This window comes from Paramormyrops kingsleyae, chromosome 13 (genome assembly GCF_048594095.1).
Source record: "Paramormyrops kingsleyae isolate MSU_618 chromosome 13, PKINGS_0.4, whole genome shotgun sequence".
NCBI lineage: Eukaryota > Metazoa > Chordata > Actinopteri > Osteoglossiformes > Mormyridae > Paramormyrops > Paramormyrops kingsleyae.
Window position 1 is genome coordinate 21,975,508 of NC_132809.1, and position 23,646 is coordinate 21,999,153.

General features: G+C 45.0%; 1 protein-coding gene across 2 annotated transcripts in view; it reads right to left on the reverse strand.

Moving 5' to 3' along the window:
- agbl1 (AGBL carboxypeptidase 1) overlaps window positions 1-23,646 on the reverse strand; it is a 141,089-nt gene that overhangs the window by 40,272 nt on the left and 77,171 nt on the right. For both annotated transcript variants that reach the window (XM_023815338.2, XM_072698693.1), the window contains 3 exons: window positions 9,626-9,755; window positions 8,377-8,508; window positions 8,021-8,197 (listed from right to left, as the gene is read on the reverse strand). In XM_023815338.2, the coding sequence (XP_023671106.2) occupies window positions 8,021-8,197; window positions 8,377-8,508; window positions 9,626-9,755 (439 nt within the window). The remainder of the gene's footprint in view (window positions 1-8,020; window positions 8,198-8,376; window positions 8,509-9,625; window positions 9,756-23,646) is intronic.

Sequence of the window (23,646 nt, forward strand, 5' to 3'; positions counted from 1 at the left end):
ATTAGATCATGATGAATATTGCATGAAATCTCACATCCACCAAAGGAGATTGACCTTCAGATATGATTTAAGGGGGTCATTGCAGCAGAATGTGTATGTGCACTTCAGCGTGTTTCCCTGTGTGTGCGTTGTGGCTCATCTGTGTACATTTCAGAAGAAAGCATTCTTCAGTCATAGACATCTCAGAGGACGAAGCAGCCTGCAGTGGAACCAGAATGCAGATTTTCACCCCTGCAGAGTTTAAGGCTTGTCATGATATGATGTTGTCACAAATTTGTACAAAATAAAACACTGAATTTCACACTGAGCCGCCTAATTCATTTAAATTGCATGGGATTTTCACTGAAGTGTCCCACGATAAAGGGTAGAACAGCTGTTTCCCCTTGGGATCTGCGGCCTTTTTGAGTGCATGTCCTGAAACACCCCACTACCTGCATTCCAACATGGCTTAATTTATCCCTTACATGTATGATCCCAGGAGCAACGTGTTGGACCTTAGTGTCAGTTAAAATCTTTGAGACCCATTGATATTTCCTTAAAGATCCCTTATCTTTGACATGCAGAGGGTGGGGGCGTCCGGGGGAGGGGGGGGGGGGTAGGGACAGGACTGATTGTACATGTCAAAGATAAAAGAATAGGCGAGAGAGAGAGAGAGAGCTTTGGGTTTGTGTTTAGATACTGCTCCCATGTCCTTTAAAACCCAACTACCATATTAACAAAGCACCATTACATCCTGTGAACCTCTGTGCTACAGGAATCTGCCTGCCACCCTTACAGAAATGGCGTCTATGGATGTTCAGATAGTACACACCATATACCAGTACGGGGACTGTAGATGAACTGTGCTGGAATATGGTAACACCCCCGCGACACAGCGGCTAATCGGAGGGCTCCACTCATTTTTCACTTACTTTTTTTGGTAATTAGCTGTTGTTGTTACTGAAAGCCCATTCATTCAGGATTAATCACTCATCGTAAGAGACAGCAATCAGACCACAAACACTCAGAAGTGTCTCAGGTTCCTGTTAAACAAAGCATCTACTGCCATATTTTATGTCGACCTCATTAAATGTTTTGGAGTCAGATTAATCGCAGCTTAATTCAGTGTCGTAAAGAGTGTGATTCATTGTTATTAACTCTTTATTTCTGCCACCTGGGATTTTAAGGGCTCGGCATGGTTTTAAATTGTTACCCCCCCCCCCCCCCCCCCGCCCCCCCCCCAACCCTTCAGGGGATCTATTGCTTTTTCTTGTGCATTGAGGCCAAGGACCCCGACCGAGGTTGTGTTGGGGCAAAATGATAGAAGTCGCTTGTAGGATAATTAAGCTCCCTGCTGGTAACTGCCTTTCCCAGGAGCCGGCTCTGTAAGGGATGCTGGAATCCAGGTCGGATCACAGAAATACTGAGGTAATTAAACTATACCCATGAAATACCCCACAAAGGCAATAATGATGAAACTGCCACCAGCTCCCATTAATATCTGGGGAAACGTTTCACAAACACTATCATATCAACATTTCAATTAATATTTAACATTCATACTTCAGTGATAGGGGGGCTGTTTACCAGTTTTCATTGGGTTAAACAGGTTAACCGATTATGAAAGTGTAAATTTCCATTTAATCACAAATCAGTCATATTTAGTTCCTTAAAAAAACAAAAAGATATTAATCACAGAATGTATTTGTGTCATGGGGTAAGGTGTCGAGAGGTCTCAGGGTCGGGCAAAGACAACGAAACATCCAAAAAAGACTTGGGATTGGTGATTTATTTAGGCATCAGCTCATGTCTTGGCTCTCCCATCAAAGGTTCCAAAACAAGAAAAAAAAAAAAAAATAAAAAACAATAAAGAAAAACTAATACAATTAACTATCAAACAAACGAAAAAACCAAGTACACCAGACTGTACCGTGGCCTCTAGTCCCCACACAGCTAAGGACCTCCCACTCCGAGAGCACACAAGTAGCTGGGCCCCAAAAAAAGAACTAACCCTTCCACCATCTTATAAACCCTTGTCCCCGCCCCTCTAATTGGGAGCTACCATTCCCCTCTGGGTATAAGGGTACCACCCTACCATAAGGGAAAAAAAAAGGCAATAAATATAAATAAGGACTCTACGTAGGTCCCACATGTGCACGCCCATCTGCTTCCACCCTTGCCGATCCTGCAAACAAAAACCTTGGGAGAAAGATATCAAAACAATTCATTGTTGTGGTAAAATGCCACTGTCCCCTTAAAATAGTGAGGACGGTTCCATACACGCGGCCTCACAATTTGCATAACCAAAATCACCGTACATATATTAGAAACATGTCCATTCATCATCCTATGGCTCATCCAGGCGTGGAACTTAACAATTTCTGCTACAAGCCACCTGGAGTAGTTCAGTAAAAAATGTATCCCAACATGCAATTTTTTTACTCGCCGGCAGGTTAGTGTTTAGTTTTCTGTACTCGCTGGGCAGTTTCATATATAATGAATCTGATACATAATAAATGGAAATGTAAAATAAATAATAATAGTAAAAAAAAATAAAAAATTAATGGTAACCCAGAGGCAGCCACGAGTCTTACTAAAATCAGTGCAGTACAGGCTGAAAGGCAATGGGCTCGGTACGGTCAATCAGGGGACTGTGTCCTGGCCCACTCTATGATCGAGTCTGGTACATACAACCATGCAGTGTTGGGGAGTAGCTATAACTAATATTAGCAACGCTACTAACTGAACTACCTTGTTCAGTAGCTCATCAGAAGTGTAACTACTTTTAAAACGATGTAGCTTTTCCAGTAACTTATTTGGTCGCGTGAGAGTTCCCCTGCGTGAGTGTGTAGCAGTTTCCGTCTAGACTGCCGCAATAAAAGTGTCACTAAATGCAGTGCAACTACAGTGGTGCATCACAAAATTGGCTGTATCAGTCGATTTGGTAACAGTTGTGTAACTATCAGAATGTGAGGCAGCGTTTAAGTAGCATAAAGTAGGAAAATGAAACTAAGATGCTGTCTTGTTTTTAAGGGGTATTTATTTGAAATTTGCCTTCACATACAGTATACTAAAAATGCAAAGTGAAGATCGTTTAAAATAATCAAATCAATAACATAAAATAAAAGCGAATAAACGTGGAAATTAGACAACACTGGCTACATATGTTTTCCGCAGCGTCCTATATATTTTGCGAATGTTTATTTTGCAAGAACATGCAGTTAGGTTTATTACCTCCCCCCATAACTCCTGAGACAACGGAGAAACACAAATAAGATCACGGAATGAAATGCTGAAATGACCAAAATCTCATATCCCAATAACGATATATATCACAACTGCACCTCATATTTATGGATTTTTTTTTCTACAGATCATCTGCGGTAGGAATTGGACAAAAATCCGCAAATAAAAAGGAGCGAGGTCACACATATTTATAGTGATCCACAAACAGATGAAGCGATGTGCTAAACTCTTTTTACGTGTACACATCGCTCTGTATTTTTGTGGATATCATTTAACACAACACAAATTACATATTAACGAATCGTGATGTATTTGTGATTTTCTACAGATCAGCTATGGTATATGGAACACCTAAGAGGTCTGTACGTTTGAGAAAATATTTTTAAACTTGTTTTGAATTCTCTCGCAATAGTTATGCATTCTCTCGCAATACTTTTTTTGTTAATAATAATACTACTACTACTAATAATAATAATAACTCTACTATGTCCATTTAAAGTGCAAAGGACAGAATTAATCCCATGAGGCATGTGTCCTTGCAAGTAGTGGTACCTCGGAGTTGGGTACTCGAACTCACTAGAACTCGAATTTCTTGAAAGTCGAACAAACCAGTTTGACCTAGAACTCGATCTGAATATCAGAAGTCGAACCGTGAACGCTGACGTAAATTGTACGCGCCAGGAAATCGAGTCATACTACAAAGCATTTCTCTTGAATGCCTTTTTCATAGACTGGACGATTAACCAAATAAAGCAGCGCAACATTACAGTAATTAACAATAAATAAACCACTAACTTACATGTACTATTAGAGCATTTATGTCATTTATTTAAACTTTAGTTTACCAGGTAAATGAACTGAAAACCAGTTCTCACTGCTTTACGTGATAGTCGGAAGAAATAGCAGATCACACATCAGAACTGCCAGGGATACAAACGTCATGCGTGTAACTAAACTCTTCAGCCAATAAGGGCAAAGGTGTGTCGTCACAGAGGCGGTTCCAGTTTGTGCAGCCGGGTGAGAGGTCGCAATGCATCTAACCGTAATGCATTGCGTCAGGATCAGAATGCGTTGCTTTAAGCCAGCGCTGTAAGCAAGTCGAACGCACCCAATGACCGGACTGGGGAAACAAACTGAAACGCGGACTTAATACAGAGGACTAATGACAACAACCAGAAACAGCTGATCACATGGGGATCCCACACGAGGTTAACGAGGGGGCTTGACACACGGAAGGAGCGGACGATCGGGGCAGGACAGGGGTAATGCTGGGATAAGATCTTTATCGTTTTGGAAGCCATTAAGAAAAAAATGCTCTTCTTGTTTTATCCTGTTCATTTTGTGTTTAAATGCTAAAAAAAACATATTTAGGTGTAATTTTGGGGGGCTGGGAACCAATTAATTGGTTCTCCATTATTTCTTATGGGAAAAATTCGATCAGAACTCGAACTTTTTATGATTCGATCCGGAGTCCGGAACGGATTAAGTTCGAGAACCGAGGTACCACTGTATAAACTTAAACGATACAGACGTGTCCAGTTAAGTGTGCTTTAAGCTTTAAACTATGGGGGACACTGCAAACCATGTAACTTTCATATGTTTATTATCATACATATTTATTAATAACGGCACTGTTTCCATTCACTGTAAACAAGACAGCTGGGCTATTGAACCTGAAGTGCACACACCAAAACTGAAATATTAATTAAATTTCGTCCGTAAAGAAATATGGAAGACCAAGGGGTGTTTCTTGCTTTTGTTGAAAGATATTACAGCCTGGAAACTTAATATAAACCTTTCTTTAGCGCGGTGTCGTAAACCCGAACCCACTTTCAGGTATACCTCCCTGGTATTATATCGTTTGATGATGTATGTGGGGATATGCGGATCTATACTGGAATATTCCAGAAAGCAGGTTCGAGTTTAAATCTTAACTGTGACACTACGGTAAAGTTAGTTTATATGCAGTTTTCTGGCTGTAATATCTTTCAATGTTTGTAATATATATACGATTTTTCCAAATATTATATTTGTTTTTATGTGTACACTTCGCATTCAATAGCACAACTTTCTTGCTTAAAGTCATTGGCGGTGAATAGACACAGTGCAGTTATTAATATAAATACGTATAAAAAACATAATATTAAAGTTACATGGTGCACATTGTTCCCCATACTTCAATGCTTAAAGCACATTTTACAGGACATGTCTGTATTATTTGCATTTATCCATGCCATCAAGTTGCAGCATGTGGGCAAATGTATATTGGGATCACAAAACTATTGTGAGTGAAACTATTTCAAAAAATATTTTCCCACTCAGACCTCCTAGGGCAGGGATGTCAAACTGCAGTCCTGGGGGGCCGGAGCCCTGTGTAGCTTAGTTCTTTCCCTGTTCCATCAGAAATTATTTAGCTTATGAGCTCTGTGGTAATTAGCACAAGGAGTTGAATCAGATGTGTTAAATGAGGGTAAACCAAAAACTGTGTAGGGATCCGGCCCCCCAGGACTGGAGTTTGACACCCCTGTCCTAGGGGCTCTCTAGCAGTTTGAACCGGACATAAATCCATGAATAAATAGGAGGGAAGTCACAAATGTAACAGGGTCCTCAAAAAGACAGGAAGTGATCCACAAATGTGCAAAACGTGTTTGACTTGTACTACTCCGCATTTTTGCGGATATAATTTTACCAAACACATTTTTAAAAATAGATATTTGTGGATTGTCTTCTGCCGGTTACAAATAATGAAGTTCAATAAAAACTTCCATACAAGTGCCATATGAGGCGTGTGTCCTTGCAAATTGTTATGCAAACATTAAGTATTACCGAATGAAATAGCTTTGATATCATTAGCTGTTTTTTCTCTGTACTGTACTGTAGCTTGTAGTGTAGCCACCTACCATGTTAAACAGCAGCTTGGCTGTAGCTTAGCTACTTTTAACCATAATTAGCTTGTAGCTTGAAAACCATTTAAAAGTAGCTTCCTCAACACTGATTAAGACCTATGCTTCCTTGTCTCAAACGGATTTGTTGTTCGCCTTCTTGTCTGCACACACATCTGACAGAATCACTTTGATGCCATCTTCTTCCCGTCTTATCCTATAACTTTCTCGCTCTGAAAGCCCCTCTTCGTGCCGCCACATCCCGCGCGGAGGTGAGTGCCCGTCCGGTTGTGCGAGGTTTCTGAACGCTCTCGTACTTTGCATTCATATCGCAGCACATGCTCCTCCCAATTTATTTTATTTGTTAACCGGGAGACGGTGATAAACAGTCGATTCCCTACCAGGTTTCCAGTCTGTGACATCTCAACTTGCATTATCTGGCTGGATATCAATGCAAAAGGAGTGCAATAAATCAAGCAGGAACTGTTCCCAATGTATATATAACGTGCATGGATATGTCCAAGACATCCTGTCCGGAGTGCAGCCCTGCCCTTGTACGTTAGGACAGGCTCCAGACCCCTCCCTGTGAGGCAGAGTGGGATAAGCAGCAGGAAGATGGATGGATGGATGTATGGCCATCCATTCTGCATGGCACCTGTCCAGTAGAGGGTGATAGTGAGCCTGGAGCGCCGGTAGGGGAGGGTCAGCAGACACACAAAGTTAGAAATTGTGGGCAATTCAGAGATACTGACTGTATAGTTTGTTACAAGATTAATGTACGAAAATGCAGAGTCTATGGGACACATTTTAGAAAAGTGCATAAAGAAGCTAGTGATGGCAGAGATAATTACACGAGAATTTGCTGGTACTTGTGAGTCGCTCTTCCCCATGCAGGTTCTTACATGCGTGGGATGATTGTGACGGCACAGTGCATCAGAAGTGAAGCGACGCGTTTCTGCGTGTCATTCTATTCAAGAGCAAGACATGAGCACATGATCATTCTGGCAGGGCCATCCCGCACAACCCCCCCCCCCCCCCCCTCCTCCATTTCAGGATCTCAATGAGGGCCAATTAAGCCTCTCATCACCCCCGCATCCCACAGCCGTGTGTCATCCTTCGTGTTTGTCATTTAACTCTGTGTGCTCCCTGTAGAACACTGGGAATCTGCAGCTTGTAAGGGCACCAGTCCATCCAGGGGGGCTATCACACACAAAGACACACCATTCAGTCACCAATGGGAGGTCCATGCGAAATGGGGGAGGGCAACGCCCACACAGGTAGAGGCAATTCAAACCTGTCAACCTCAGGTGGCCATGATGAGGAGCAGAAAGAGGAGAACATAGGGGTGACATATGGGCTCATTTGGGGCACGGGAGCGGAGGGGCAGCCGGCGAGGGCCGGTACTCTGAGGCATCTCCGCTGGACCCTTCATCATGCTGACATCAGAGCGGCTGTATCCCATTACGACACTGCCGGCGATGAGGAGAACAGATACCAGGAGAACCAGGCTCTCCAACCACGGAGCAGGGAATGTGTTCCTGGCTTTCTCACACCCGATACAGACCATGCAGCCGCAATCCTGACTGCAACCAGCACCCTGAGGTGAGAAGGCAGCCTTTCGGAGATGTAGAAGGCCATTTTGAGGGGCTGTCCTGTCAACAACCTGGGTGGCCGATGCCAGCTCTTCTCGGATACCAGAAAGAGCAGATGGAGAGTGATGAATCAGCGAAACCTCAGGCGGGCGGGGGGGGCAACGATGAGGTGAGGGTGGGCTTTAAACAAGAGCCTGAAAAGCTGGAAGCAGGCAGGAGGCAAGACATTTATACCCTCAATCTCCCCTCCCCCCAGTTCAAACACACACTCAAACACATGGGGAGGGGGCGGGGTTGATGTGGAGGGGGCGTGGTCCCCACCTTGTACAGGCCCTGGTTGCAGCCATTGTAGGTGCTCTCCATGGTGTAACTCCTGAGCACGCCCATCTCGCGCCACACCACCACGCGTGCCGTGGCCTCTCGCGAACGTTCCACCACAAAGCTGCAGCTGCCCAGGGAGAAGGCGGGGGCCACACCATCCAGGGCCTGCGGGATCGTCTGGAACACCACGGGAATGAAAAAGTGAGCACCACAGGCCAAGATGGCCGCCCTCCTCACCCACAAATCAGCATAACATTTCTTATGTTACACACTAAAACAGGAAACTGAGAGTGACAAGACCTCTAGTAAAGCTTAAAGCTAAATTTCAGCTCCTAACTGAGGAGATGCCCACACACCTGATAGCCAACGTCCTCCTGCAGTCCTGTGACAGGGACCCCACATCCTGACTTCTGGAGAGTCTCCTTGGCACTGCAGCCATAAAGGAAGAAGTTCTTCTTCCTGGAGTGCCCATGGTAATCGCAGAACACCTTCGAGAGGGTATCAGTGTCAGTTACACTGATTTTAAAGGTTTTTTCTCGGAACTGGCTTGATTTAAAGGAGAAATGATCAGATAGAGATGAGTCAGGATGCTGTACGCTCCACTGAGCACAATTAACCTCCCAATGAGGGGACATGACAAGGTTTTTGTTTTTCCTTTCGACTCCACAAGGGTCCGCATGCGATCTGTACAATGTGCGTCTCTTGCAGGAGAGACACTAATGGGGCCCGAGGCAGGATGTTTACGACCAGACCACAGGGTGGAAAGCGACGGCACTCCCCGTTAATTAAATGCTCAGCGGAAATTCCAATCAGCTCTGAATCCATGGAATTCAGCCTATCACATGTCTGAATGGAGCCCACAGGTAAACGTGTCACATGACCGTCACAACGATCCCTTTGGGTCAGACTGGACAGTGCTTTAATATGACTGGCATGGAAGATCCTTGTCTGTAAATGCAGCCAGGTTCCAGCAGACTTAGAACACACTGGAAATAATGTAAAACATGGAAACAGTGACATTTCTGTTACCATTTTTAAAATCTGTCTAATGCAGTCTGTAAAGGAAGCCACATGAAAGGAGTGGCCTCAAATGAAAGAATCTTCAAACAAAACCATCCATCTCCCCAACATGTATCCAGTACAGGGTAATGGAAAGCACAGGGACTCACTGGACAGGAGACCAGCACAAAAGGGAATTTTACTGGGGAATTCATCTCACTACACACCTTGGGACTGCAGGAGGAGCCTTAAGGAACCTCAGACATCAGGGTTTAAAGCCCCAACCCCAGAGCTGAGGCAACAGTGCTACTCAGTGACGCACAGTGTGACTGGTCAGTCTGCTGCCAACTGCTGCAGTAGATCAGCCAAAGGTGGAAAGTTCAGTTTCACAAAGTTCAAATCCAGGCCAAGATTTTATTTCAGCCAACCAATTGAGTATAGAGTCATAGTCACAACGTACTCAACTACTTGGTTGAAACAATATCTTGCTCTGTATTTGTACTTTCTGAACCCGAACTTTCCACCTCTGAGAACAGGAATATATATTTTTCACCAAGCTGAAGGATGAGCCCCCCCAGTGGTGGGAGGGTGGCACTGCAGACCCACCAGTGGACTCCGGCCGACGCTGGCGAGATAGTAGAGGAGGCCCTTAGTGTGGTAGATGGTAGGGCTCAGCGTGGCATCAGGCTTTCCCCACTGCCGGTTCAGGTCCATGCCACTTAGCGAGCAACGATGCCTGTAAGAAGTCGAGGGAGTTATTTAGGATGTGGGGTGGAGGGGGGGGGGGGGTGGCTGGGGACTGAAAATTCACAGATAATTATTCCAAGGTGGTCCAGTCAATCCAGATAAACCCGGAAAGACCGGCTGGAATTAATTATACAAGGAAAACAATTGTAAGGAGAGAGAGAGGGAAAAGGACATTTGGGAAGGGGGGTATGATAATGCATCTCCCCAGGGGCCACTCCTCACTGCTGTTAAAGTAAAACAATAAATGAAAAATAACAATAAATGGACGACAATACTATCCTAGAACTCAGTGGACAAGTTAAGGTTCTGTAAGGGCAGCTGAAGACGGGATGGGGGGAGGAGTAAGGAGTTTATTCCCTGAGGGAAACAGCAATGGGGTGTGGAGTCACATGGGAAGACATTCCCCCGAACCCCCACCCAGGAAGGATTATACCACCTATCATGGCTACTGCATAGAAAGACTCCTTATTGCTTCAAGACAGAATCGTTTCATCTGTCAATAGCAGCATTCAAAGTGTATTTCCAGCTAGGAAAATAGCTTCAGCTGTGACTGGCACTGAAATCCCCCATGATGCCTTGCATTATGGAACTCAGACCTCTCCTTTCCTTGAACTGCAAATCCAGACCGCAAAAGGTCAATCAGTGAATGTCATGGGGCCAAATAGCCACTCTGAGAACTGTGGGTCTGCGTGCTCCGTGGGTCTGCGTGTTGGGGGCTTTCTGTCATGCCGCTGTGGGCTCGTTTCTTGGTGCTGCACTGTGATAGGCTGGAGGCTGTGACAGCTGGAGGTGTGGGAGGCTTGATGGAGTGCCAATCGGGCCTTAAGTGCAGCTAGGCTGTCAGGGCAGAAACTCACACACAATACAAAACACAAAAAAACATACTGACACATAAGCCCACAAGCCCATAGATACCCATGGACAAAGCGAATGCACACAAACAAAAGCACAGACACATCTGAATACACTCAGACACAAATGCACACACGCACACATGCAAACACCCACTGGCCAGTCCTTGAATGCTACAGCAGTCAGAATATTCATAAATCTAACAAGCCACGAGGAAAGGCAAGCTTGTTTGGAGAGCGACTTTGGCGGCATGACCCTGTTGACACCATGGCTGGATGCACCGCCCCCTCTCCCCCCGCCCCCCCCCCCCCCCCCTCGCCCACATACAGCACAGTGAGAAACTCAGAATCCTTCAGGAAGCAATTATAACAAATAAAAAAAGAGGGGGAGGCTTGTTGGTGGGCGCCGAGTGGGTGCCGGCTGACCAAGCGAGATACAGCCTGTTCTGAGGGCAAACACGGAGGAGGGAGAGGAAGAGCAAGGCCATTAGCCAGCAGGGCTAGGGAGGATGACAGAGCATAACTGGGAGCGTTCCTCATAGGACCGTAAAGAGGAGGCAGGACCTTCAAAATCAGCTGAAACTTCACTGGTCGTGACTGAAGCTTCATTGGCTAAATGAGTAATGACCCCCATGGGTTTCATCAGGAGGTAACAGTCCAGAACGTGACCAAAATATGCAACTCGTATAGAAAGACATTTGTTATTAGTGTTTCGTAACTGATAAGCAAACATTAGCAGAGAAGCCAACCTGCAGCTGAGCCAGCAGCAGCAGACAGGACGCCTTCACAGAAGCGGATAGCGGCTAACCTTGCTCGGTGTCCACTTCATTTCCCCAATTCGTTTCTTGGCAGTGCCTTTCGAACCCAAAGCCACTTTTCTACTACAGTTTCTGCTCAAGCCTCTGCCACCTGTAATTTTTATCAGCAGGAGTTTTGCTGTGAGGGTTTTTCTGTCCATCTTAAACATCATTTTAAATCAGAGCCCAGCCTTTGACTGTGCAGAGGCCGGCCTCCTTGAACGTCCACTTTTAAAAGCAACCGTGGCCTGACCTCACCTCCATGCCGGCAGGCGTGACGAGCGTTCTTGAACAATGATGAAGTCATCGAAGGATGGCGTAGGAAAAAAAAGGAGCATGGTGGGAAAAAAGGGTAGAGCGGACCCGAGTTTTCCTGCAGTGTGTTTTATAATCCAGCAAATTCGCGTTTGCTGAGTATGGGGGTAAGAGCCCCATAAAATGCCAATATTCAGATTTATGGCTTGTTGTTAAATCTGCCAAGTACAGAACTCCGAAATGCCCGTGACATGTTTCCACGTACATAATTTTTGCTGTTGAACACTCCCTATGTCATGCCCCGGTCGTCCGCTCCTTCCATGTGCCACGCCTCCTCGTTAATCACGTGTGGATTCCCTGTGTTTACCAGCTGTTTCTTATTGCTGCCATTAGTCTTACAGTATGTATTTAAGTTTGCGTTAGGTATTTTTTCCCAAGTCCGGTCATTGAAGTCAGTCGTCCTGTCCTCTGCCTTGCTTTGTGTGTTCCTGGTGTTTTTCTACAATAAATCCCTCGCTTACCCGAGTCCTAGGCACTGTCTGCTGCTTCCCTGCTCCGTGCCCGAGTGAACGTGACACCCCATTCCCGGGGAGCTGACCCCGCCAAAAGTCCCCCTCACTCCTCATGAAGGCCACTGCACCTTATTGCTCCTGATGAAGGTCAGCGGACTGAAGGTTGCCACTCAACATACCTCCTGAGGAAGGCCACGTGGCAGATTGAAGGTGCCTGCTCCTCATGACCCTTGATGAAGACCACAAGGCAGATTGAAGGCCATTGCTCTAATCGCTTCTGAAGAAGGCTATATGGTGGACTGAGGGGCACTACTCTTCATCACTCCTGATGACGGTCACGCTGCAGACTGAAGGCCACTACTCCTCTTCACTACTGATGAAGGTCAAATAGTAGATTGAAGGCTGCTGGTCCTCAAGGCTCATGAGGAAGGCCAGGCAGCAGACCAAAAGCTGCTGTTCCTCATTGCTCCTAATGAGAGCCATGTGGTGGATATAAGGCTGCTACTCCTCATCATTCTTGATCAAGCTCTGATTGAAGGTGGATTTAGTGTTACTGCTCTTCATCACTCCAGATGAAGGCCAGGTGGAGGATTGAAGGCCACTGATCTTAATCGCTCATGATTAGGACCACGTGGCGAATAGAAGGCTACCACTCCTCATAGCTTCTTATGAAGGCCATGTGGTTGAATGAAGGCTGCTGTTCCTCTTCAATCCTGATGATGGTCTGATTGAAGGAAAGCTGAAGGCCACTGCTCATCATTGCTCCCGATGAAGACCAATGTGTGGATTAAAGGCTCTTCACCACTCTTCATCACATCTAATGAAGGCCAGGGAGCAGATTGAAGGCTGCCAAAACTCATCGCTACTGAGGAAGGTCAGGTTACAGATTGAAGGGTGCTACTCCTCAACATTCCTGATGAAGGCCTGGTTGAAGGTGGATTGAAGGCCACGTGGCGGATTGAAGGCTGGCATTCTTCATCGCTCCTGATTAAGGCCAGTTGGCAGAATAAAACCTGATATTTCTCATCGCTCCTGATGAAGGCCATGCCGTGGATTAAAGGCTGCCACTCTTCATGGTATCTGATGAAGGCAAGGCAGCCACTTCTTATCACTCCTGAGGACGACCAGCCGGCAGATTAAGGGGTGGTACTCCTCAAAACTCCTGATGAAGGTCTGATTACAGGTGAATTGAAGGCCACTGCTCATCGTCGCTCCTGATGATGGCCACAAGGCAGATATATGGCTGCCACTCTTCATCGCATCTAGTGAAGGCCAGTTGCTGGATTAAAGTCTGCCAAAACACATTGCTCGTGAAGAAGGTCAGGCGGTAGATTGAAAGCTGCTGATGATGTTGTAATTGAAGGTGGATTGAAGGCCATTACTCTACATCGCTCCTGATGAAGGCCATGCCAGGGATTAAAGTCTGCCACTTCTCATCGGACCTGAGGAAGGCCAAGCGATGGATTGAAAGCTGCTACTCCTCATCGCTCCTGATGAAGGTCTGATTGAAGGCCACTTCTCATCATCACTCCTGATGAAAACCATGCAGTGGATTACAGTAGATCACATCGTGGGCCTTTTTGCGATCAATTTATCTTGTAACTTCCTCAAAGACTCAAGTAAATTAGTTAAACAGGATCTACCTCTCCTAAATCCTTGTTAACTATCTCTCAGAATGTTATTTGAATCCAGGTAATCTACCATTTTCACCTGGATTATAGCTTCCATTACTTTCCCATTTATGCAAGTTAAACTGATTGGCCTACAGTTTGCTGGATTACTTCTATCCCCTCTTTTGAATATGGGTGTTATAGTAGCACGCTTCCAATCAGAAGGTACCACACCAGCAGATAAGGATTTCTGAAATAATAAAGTTAAAGGTCGGCAAATAATATCCCACATCTATTTTAAAACTATAGGTAAGATGCCATCAGGGCCCTGCGATTTATTTATTTTGAGGTTAGCTAGGCTTTGTAGCACATCAGCTTCAGTTATACTGTACATATATTAGTCATAGATGGTGTAGGATTAGTAATAAGAGTTGGCATGTTACTTGTGTCGTCTGCAGTGCAAAACAATCATTAAACCCATTAACTTTATCATTTTCACTTTCAATTATAAGACCCTTACTATCCTTAGACTTAGATAGAACCTGCTTTATGAAGGCTAGGTGGTGGATTACAAGTTGCCACTTGTCATCACTCCTGATGAAGGCCAGTTGACGGACTGAAAGCTGCTACTCCTCATCACACCTGATGAAAGCCACACACTGGATTGCAAACTACCAATCCTCATTTCTCCTGTTGAAGGTCACGTGGCAGATTGAAGGGTGCTGCCCCTCTTCACTCATGCTGTTAGCCAGGTGGTGGATTGAAGGCTGCTACCCTATTCACTCCTGAAGAACATCTGAGTGTTGGGTTCTGCAGAAGGCCAGACAGCAAATTGATGGCTGCCACTCTTCATTGCATCTGATGAAGGCCTGGCAGAAGATTGAAGGCTGTCATTCCTCATCACTCCTGATGAAAGTCTTACTGATTGTGGATTGAAGACCAATGCTCATCATTGCTCCTGATGAAGACGTGTCGGATTGAAGGCTACTGCTCCTCATTACTCCTGATGAAGGTCTGATTGAAGGGCACTGCCGTTCTTCGCTTCTGATGAAGGCCATGTGGTGGATTTTAGCCTCCCACTCTTCATCGCATCTGAGGAAGGTCAGGCGGCAGACTGAAGGCTGCTACTTCACATCACTCCTGAAGAAGGTCAGATTGAAGGTGGATTGAAGGCCACTGCTCATCAATGCTCCTGATGAAGCCCAAGCAATGGATTGAAAGCTGCTGGTCCTCTTCTCTCATGATAAAGACCACACAGTGGACTGAAGGCTGAGACTCCTCATGAGACTCCTCATTGCTCATGAGGAAGGCCAGTTGGCATGTTGATGGCTGCTGCTCCTTATCACTCCTGATGAAGGTCACGTGGCAGATTGAAGGCTGCTCCTCATTGCTCCTAATAACGGCCACACAATGGGTTGAAAGCTGCTGCTCCTCATTGCTCCTGAGGAACACCAAGCCGTGGATTCAAGGTTGCCATTTGTCATTGCTCCTGATGAATGCCACACTGCAGATTGAAGGTTGCTGCTCCTCTTCGCTCCTGAGGAATACCACACGGCGGATTGAAGGCTGTTGCTCCTCTTCGCTCCTGATTAAGGCCACCCGTCCAGTTGGACATTGCCGCTATTCATCGCTCCTGATGAGGACCATGTTGCGGATTGAATGCAAATGCTCCTCATCACTCTTGATGAAGGTGATGTGGTGGACCGAAGCAGATTTTTTTAGGCGTAGTGGGGGAATTGTTGCATCACTAAGTAAGAGTATTGCTGTTAAGTGGATGGTTTTAGGGAAGAAAAATCACAAAAGAAGCATCATGTGGTATGAAAAGGTTTTTGTGCGCTGGGCAAAATAATTAATTAGATATGCTACCTAAATGAGAGAAGAAGGACTCTCTGAGTTTAAATTTATTCTTAGGACAATATTTGATTTCAGAGTCACATTTCTCACCTTCAGTGCCACTCTGCAGCACCCATGGAATCATTCTGCTGATGCATCTGCTGAACAAATATGAATTCATATTTGGAATTTAAGCAATTCAATCAGAACTTGGTAACATCCTCCCCCCTCACCCCAAGAGCTGTGAGGAGACCAGCTGAGTCTTCATACCGTAACCGTTATATCTTAACAGCTGGAAACAGCTGTGCTTCTTGGAAGTGCCCCCCCCCAAAACACACACCCAGCATGAACCCTGTGGAACCCCAGCATTCTACAGGGCTAGATTCAGGGGATGCTTGGCACACTGGATAGGGAGTGCAACACCATTTGATGCAGATTGGGTCAGGAGTTACCACAACAGGTGAAAAAGAGAAGGTAGTTGGATCAGAACCCAGGGAGCTCAGCAGCTGTTATACCTTCAGAAAAGGTTCTTAATCCAGCTAGCATCAAGAAGGTGCTGCTGTCTCCGAGATGATCCCCGGCCACTTGCCGGGCCCTGCCCTGCCGGTTTCTGTCTTGGACATTCTCCTCTCTGTGTACTCTTGATGCACAAAGCATTTCATGTTTATGGTTTATTTTCCGCTTTGAGTCGAGCGGAACAGTTTCGTTTTTTCATTACTCCTGATACGGTGGGAAGGACACAATGATTTTGCCGAATGTTATATTATACTGAAGTTTGTATATTGTATTCGCTGCAATAGTATTACAATGCAAAAAATAAATCGATGGACCTATTATGATGCATTACTGAGTGGTCGGAAATAGATTATTTTTTTCTACAAGAAGTAAAGTATATTTTATGTGTATTATAATATCTACACCAGGGTCACTCTTTGTGAAAATAGCTAAATGCTGAAAGGGATTAAAGTTACACTGACTTTTTAAATCTGCTTTGATTCAATCAAAGTCACTCCACGTTACCCATAATAATCAGATCCACTTAAAAGATCCCAGTAAAAAGGCCAAGGTTATACCTGGGAACCTGTTTTAATTTCATAATGCTGCAGCCTCTGGCCCCTGTGAACACCTCTGTCAGCTTCTGCATAACACGTCTGCTTTAACATATTATTTTTAATGCTTTTTTATGCCCTGGATACAAATATCATGTCCCACAATGCATCACTGTGATCAAAACTTTGAAACTTAGTAATGAGAGTAAATGTTTGTTTTTCATCTCCATCTCACACCTCTCACTCATCTGATCTTCAAGGGGCCACAAACCAAACTGCAGGAGCACTTCATGTGCACACATAGCCCTTTTCTGCCAGTCCCGTGCTTGTGCCAGGTTGCATGTCTGAAACTGAAACTTGGTGTGAGGGGAGGGACTACAAATGTGCTGTAAACCTCAGCAGAGCAGCATTTGCAGAAAATATGACCATGGACATCGGTACTAGCAGGGGAACACTTAAATCAATGGTCGACTGATGAGACAAATGCTTTATTGGCAATCTGGTCGTCATCAGAAATTCAATATAAGTTAGAATATAATTTAAGAAAAGTGAAACTTAATGCAGGACTTGAGAAAGCAGTGTTACAGTGCAAATTCTTAACAAATTAAAAAACTGAAAAAAAAAACTACAGAGACTAAAAAATTAACTCACACAAAGTGGCATCTGACGCAGAATGTTTAAAGTGCCCCACCGTTCTGTATTCATTGTTGGTTGGCAGCCTCCAAAGTGCAACTGCAAAATGTTTCTTAACAGGTACACAACTGAAAACTGGTGCTTGCTCTCCCAAGTCTACGTTTGACACGGTGACATATGTAATCAAATGACTCTTGCGGAACTGAAGTTTTGGATGAGCTGCATCCAATTCAATCCAGAGACTAATGTGTCCCACCAGAGGCTAGTTCATGGGGATACCCATCTTCTGTGCAACTGAAAAATCTACAAGAATTCAGCAAATAATTAGTTATTATTTTTTATCAATAAGCCTTTGTAATGTACAGTAGCTTGCTAATTTCTCATAAAAAAATCATGTTTCAACTAATCGAACCAGAGCTAATGTTAGCATTAGCTTAAACATTCTCCAGTGTAACTTTACAATAAGGCTACCCATATAAAGAGTTTATGAATGGTTTATAACTTGGTTATTACTTAGGTTGTAACACTTTGTAAATTATTAATAGACAATTTTAAACAAGTTATAACACAATTTTTTATTAATGATTATTAATTTTTATTCACAAGTGGCAAAAGGGAACCTTATTGTAAAGTGGTACCCATTCTCCGTTAAAAAACAAACTTGAAAATGTTACATGCCTGTCATCATGTGTGTAATCGCCATCTGTTACAAATGCTGTGGAAAAGCGGGCCAGTTCTCAGGTCGGGCCACTTTGGCACCACAGGAGAACCAGCTACCTGTCAGTACCAGCACTGGCACTCATGGAAAAGAGTGAAGAGTGAGAGGAGACACAGGAACCGTGTGGCGAGGGGGGGGGGGGGACACTGGTTCCTTGGGAATGGAGCTACTGTTTGGGGATAATAAGGAAGAGGGATGTGACAAACCTGAAAAAACAGGTTCCCTTTTTTGTCAAAATAAAGTGAGACACTTTCAGCAGGCTTCAGGCTGGAATCAGAACTTCATTTTAAGAACAGAAGTCCTAACTACACTTGGAAAAGTCTGGTGATGGACTCTCACCTCCACAACAGCGGTATTCTAAAGTCATGGTCCTAAAAGGGATGTTACAGTCCCAGGTCAGTTGGTGGAATCTCCGCATCTCGATGTTCATCTATATCGTTAGGCGTAATGGAGATCACAGCGAGTAGCCAATGCAGGGAGCCTTCTATCGACAGAGAAACACTCCTGCTACCATCACATTTGCTAGTTCTATTAGGTGGGAAATTGGAAAGTGGAGATTCATTTTCCTTTGTTTAGAATGGTCCGACAGTTTGCGAGATAAGGTCCATGACCGGAGACCTGCCTCAGTAACTGAAACGGTGCAAGAAAATCAGCCGGGAGGTCAAACGGGAGCTGGAGACACTCCCCTCTCCCCTCCCCCCTCCCCAAGGGTCTGGCTTTGCTGTGCTGCCCCTAGACATGACATTATCACATTTACAGCTGATACAGTACATGCCTCACTACTAAAGCCCTATGATGTGGGCACTATGATAACAACAGAGGGGTCAGTCTCTTACTTCACATTTGAAAAGCTTGTATCTTCAGAAGCACTGAACTGCAAGACATTAAGGTGAACATTACTGGGAGATGGTGGGCAGGAGACAGTCATGCGACCAGGGCTGAGGTGCTGATCACTTGTACCTGTGCCCCATTGTTGTTCCCTGTGATGTGTATAAATGAACGTGTTCTGGATCTTTTCTGCCCTTGTAGCTTGGTAGAGACCTCAACGCTCTACAGGCCAGTCCTGCATCCCACATTCCAGCTCAAATGTGATCAATCCCAAAGCAGGATCCAGTTTGGATCGTTAAACTTCATAAAATGTTCATACCTATTGTAAAGATTCATGTTTGCTTGCCGCATGTACCGGAATCAGAGACCACTTGTCATAGCAGCACTATCAGATATGAACTAAATATGCCTTTAATGATGTGTGTTTAAACATTTATATAGATATTCAACACGAACAAACATGCACATCGTTGGTTACGGATAATGCTGGTTACAGTCAGTCATGATTGGCTGTTTGGGAATATTTTGCTTTCCAATAACTCCAGTACTGAAGAGAGAGTAAGCCTAGTTGATAACACCAAGACTGTCGGCTGTTACACCGAACTTGTATGTTGCGTGAAACACGTTCAACATGCAAACGCATTAGAGATTACATCATTTGTGTGTATGTGTGTGTGTGACCAAAGCAAGGCAGAAGGAGCTTCTGAAAGTTCCCTATGGCATTTAAGGCAATTCTACAGGAAATTCAAATAGGGCTAAAAAATAGATATAGGGGTGTTTATCTCTACAGAAATGCAACCATACTCGGGAGTAGAGAACACGGAATTTAGTTCATTTTTCTGTCTTATTTAGTCTTATTTTTGAATTGTTATTTATTTTACATATTTAATTTTACAATGTGCAAATAAGTGTCTCTTAGGTTTTGACACATCGATAGACAGATACCTTTTTGCTTACAACTGTGTCTAATTGTGTTTGCAGTTTTAATAATGAACAATTTAAAAACAAATTCGGTTTTCCCTGTTGTACCGAAACTGCACCGAACCATGAACTCAAAACCATGATTTGTACTGAACCATGAATTTTTCATACGTCACACCCCTAGTGTAATACCGTCCCCTTTGGCCAACGCTTTCTGTGAAGCCGACCGGCTGATGACTCACTCTGTTCGGTGATTCACCTCCAGCATCTCAGTGAGGAAAACGGCCTCAAAAATCCAAACAGAGGCTCCAAAGGCATGAGCTGAACCAAAGACGGGGCTTATGGGAGAAAAATGGAGAAGCTCATGATAAATCAAAATGGCCTCCTATAATGAGAGCACAAGTAACACCACAGCCTGCTCTAAAAATGTTTGCTTAGTAATGTGAAATACACTTTGAATGGTTATATATCAGTTACATATAAACACATAAATCCATAAGCAAGATATTTATAAGCGTTTAACTGGGTGATATCTCTGTCTGAAAACTTATGTACGTTGTAAAATCTTTGGAGTAATGGGGCTTTTGAAATATCTTATATAAACCTGTGATCAAAGTTATAAAAAAGTTAAAGATGATCCGCCACTCGCTGATCAGTGGTGGGTGAGACGTATGTCCTGCATCATATTGTTGTTTGATCACTCAGACACTCTGTCAGCTGTACCTGGAGTTATTACTGTTATCCCTCCCCCCATTCCACACATTCATTGTTACGATGAAATGCAGCCAAGCTACAGACACTAATATGGCCTGAAATAGCCCCTAAGCCACCAGGCCCCCCTCATGGAGCTGTAAGCGCCGTGCAGAGCTGTGACGCCCCAGCCGGCCTCCTCCACATCAGGGTGCCACTCAGATGTCTCGCCGTTTAGACAGACATGAGGTGTGTTACAGGGCTTCCTGTTAAGTCTCCCTTCATGGATCCCTGGAGGACTGCAGCCCTGCATTCTTAATGCTGAAGCTTTATTTACCGTTGGAAAAGGCTCCTTTCTCTAAGCACGCTCAGGTGAGGCCCTGAGCAGACAGCAGTCAGCCAATTTTACACAAATTAAAATGTTAATGGATGCGTATTAATTGATATCGCAAACTCAACCGGTCTGTTGGGTTGAGTTTGAGCTGTACGGGTGATAAAGGCCAGCGTGTAGACACACTGGTTATCAGCACAGACGAGCCACAGATCGATGAAGGGGGCTCTCTGGGAGGGATAACTCATTGAGGTACATGCAGACATCCCCCTACCCCCCTGCCCCCCCGTTACACACCTACAGTGCTTGTCCTAATGCTTGAGGGCATGTCTGTGTGATGCCACTTCTTGTCGATGCTGGAATGAGTAATATCCTCTTCTGAGCCTGTGTGAGGTTCAGTGTGATTCTCATGGTGTGTGTGAGGTACAGTGTCACCCTCACACTGTGTGTGAGGTACAGTGTCACCCTCGGACTGTATGTGAGGTACAGTGTCACCCTCGGACTATGTGTGAGGTACAGTGTCACCCTCGGACTGTGTGTGAGGTACAGTGTCACCCTCGGACTATGTGTGAGGTACAGTGTCACCCTCACACTGTGTGTGAGGTACAGTGTCACCCTCGGACTGTGTGTGAGGTACAGTGTCACCCTCGGACTATGTGTGAGGTACAGTGTCACCCTCGGACTATGTGTGAGGTACAGTGTCACCCTCACACTGTGTGTGAGGTACAGTGTCACCCTCGGACTGTGTGTGAGGTACAGTGTCACCCTCGGACTATGTGTGAGGTACAGTGTCACCCTCGGACTATGTGTGAGGTACAGTGTCACCCTCACACTGTGTGTGAGGTACAGTGTCACCCTCGGACTATGTGTGAGGTACAGTGTCACCCTCGGACTATGTGTGAGGTACAGTGTCACCCTCACACTATGTGTGAGGTACAGTGTCACCCTCGGACTGTGTGTGAGGTACAGTGTCACCCGCACACTGTGTGTAAGGTACAGTGTCACCCTCGGACTATGTGTGAGGTACAGTGTCACCCTCGGACTATGTGTGAGGTACAGTGTCACCCTCACACTGTGTGTGAGGTACAGTGTCACCCTCGGACTGTGTGTGAGGTACAGTGTCACCCTCGGACTATGTGTAAGGTACAGTGTCACAGTCCCTCTCTGAGAGTGATCATGTGAATGAGGTTTGTGAGGTTTCTTTATTATTTTATTATATATTAGACATTTTATAGTATATTTCATTATATATTATCATGTAAAAGTACAATAAATGAGGCGGGGGTGGGGCACGGCTCTGCGGGGAGGGAGTATGTGCACACTGGAGGCGGGAGTCGTCTTGATCCCTTAAACCTGTTTCTTATTCTGCTTCATCGCTACTATCACTGCAGACGTCTCTCTTTTCCTCCCCGTCGCCGCAGCAAAGCGTCTCGCCACCCGCCAGCCATCAGCAGCTCCTCTCATTCTCTTTGCTTCTTTTTTTTACTGTCTGGCAGACAAGGGGGATTTTTCCCTCTTCATCTATGTCTGCCCGCTTTTTCGTGCTGTCCAGCAGGTTCTGATACGCTGACAGGCAGGCTCCCCTGTGCGGCACCCCGCGCTTGCCGTGCAGATTGTCGGCTCATCCCTTCTTCAGCGCATGGCAGGAGACGTCTGGATATGTACTTCATTTCTCATCATTGCATCTCAGATGTTTTCATAGCTTCTTTCATAAGTCCTCCTGTTCTAATAACTTAAACAGGTTTTCCATACTGCTCATCTAAAACAGGGTCACTGTGAGCTTATCCCAAGAGGAACAGGGTTCAAACCACGGGACGTTCTGAACGGGATGTTAGACCATTGGAGGGCACAGACACATCCATCCATGTACTCGTTTGTCCTATTCATGGTTGCAGGGGGTTCAAAGCCTATGGGTGCAAGGCAGGGAACAACCCAGGATGGGACACCAATCCATCTCTGGGCACACTCACACACCAGTCACTCACACACCAGTCACTCACACATGCACACCTACAGGTAATTTGCTAACTCCAGTTAATCTCAACATGTTTTTGGACAGTGGGGGGGGGGGACTGGAGTACCTGGAGGAAACCCCACGACAACATGGGGAGAACATGCAAACTTCCACACACATGCAACACTTGTGGAGACTCGAACCCTGGTCCAAGAGATGTGAGAGGAAATAGTGCTACTGACTGCACCACCCAACCGAAACACGCACTAAAAACAATTCAGAGATGTCAACTGATACGACTAGACTGAGGGCGGAAGAGAACTGGGGGAAGCGCAGAACATTCCACACACACGCGGCAGGGGGTGTAAATCAAAACCACAAGCTCAGGGGTGTGACGCGGCAGCGCTACTCACTGAGCCAGTGTAGCTCCTCATTATTCTATCAGGGGAAAACTCGGCACATATTAAACCTATGTAAAGGGATTTCATTTCATGTTTCTGTCAGCAATGTAATAGGACAGAACAATACCGACATATTGTTGAGAATGGGGGGGTCTCCCTATGGCTGTTGGCCATACCACCCTTTTTAAGCCCCCCCCCCCCCCCAGAGGGTATGATATGACATCTGTGTTAGCAAAGTATTAGGGGTGTGTGTGTGTGTGTGTATCTGTATTGCCCCTGTTAGCATTTAATTTAAATAATTCAGAATTCATTTGATTTCCCAAGTCTTCAAAGGCTTATTACTGTGCTCCGAACATTCACAGCGCTGGTAATCATTTTATATACTCATTTATCGTTGCATAGTTCTGGGGAAATCTTGCTTTTTTCTAAAGGCAATGTCAGACTGATGTTGCAGAAATTACTTTTCCACAAAATATTTTAAAATATGTTAAACGATT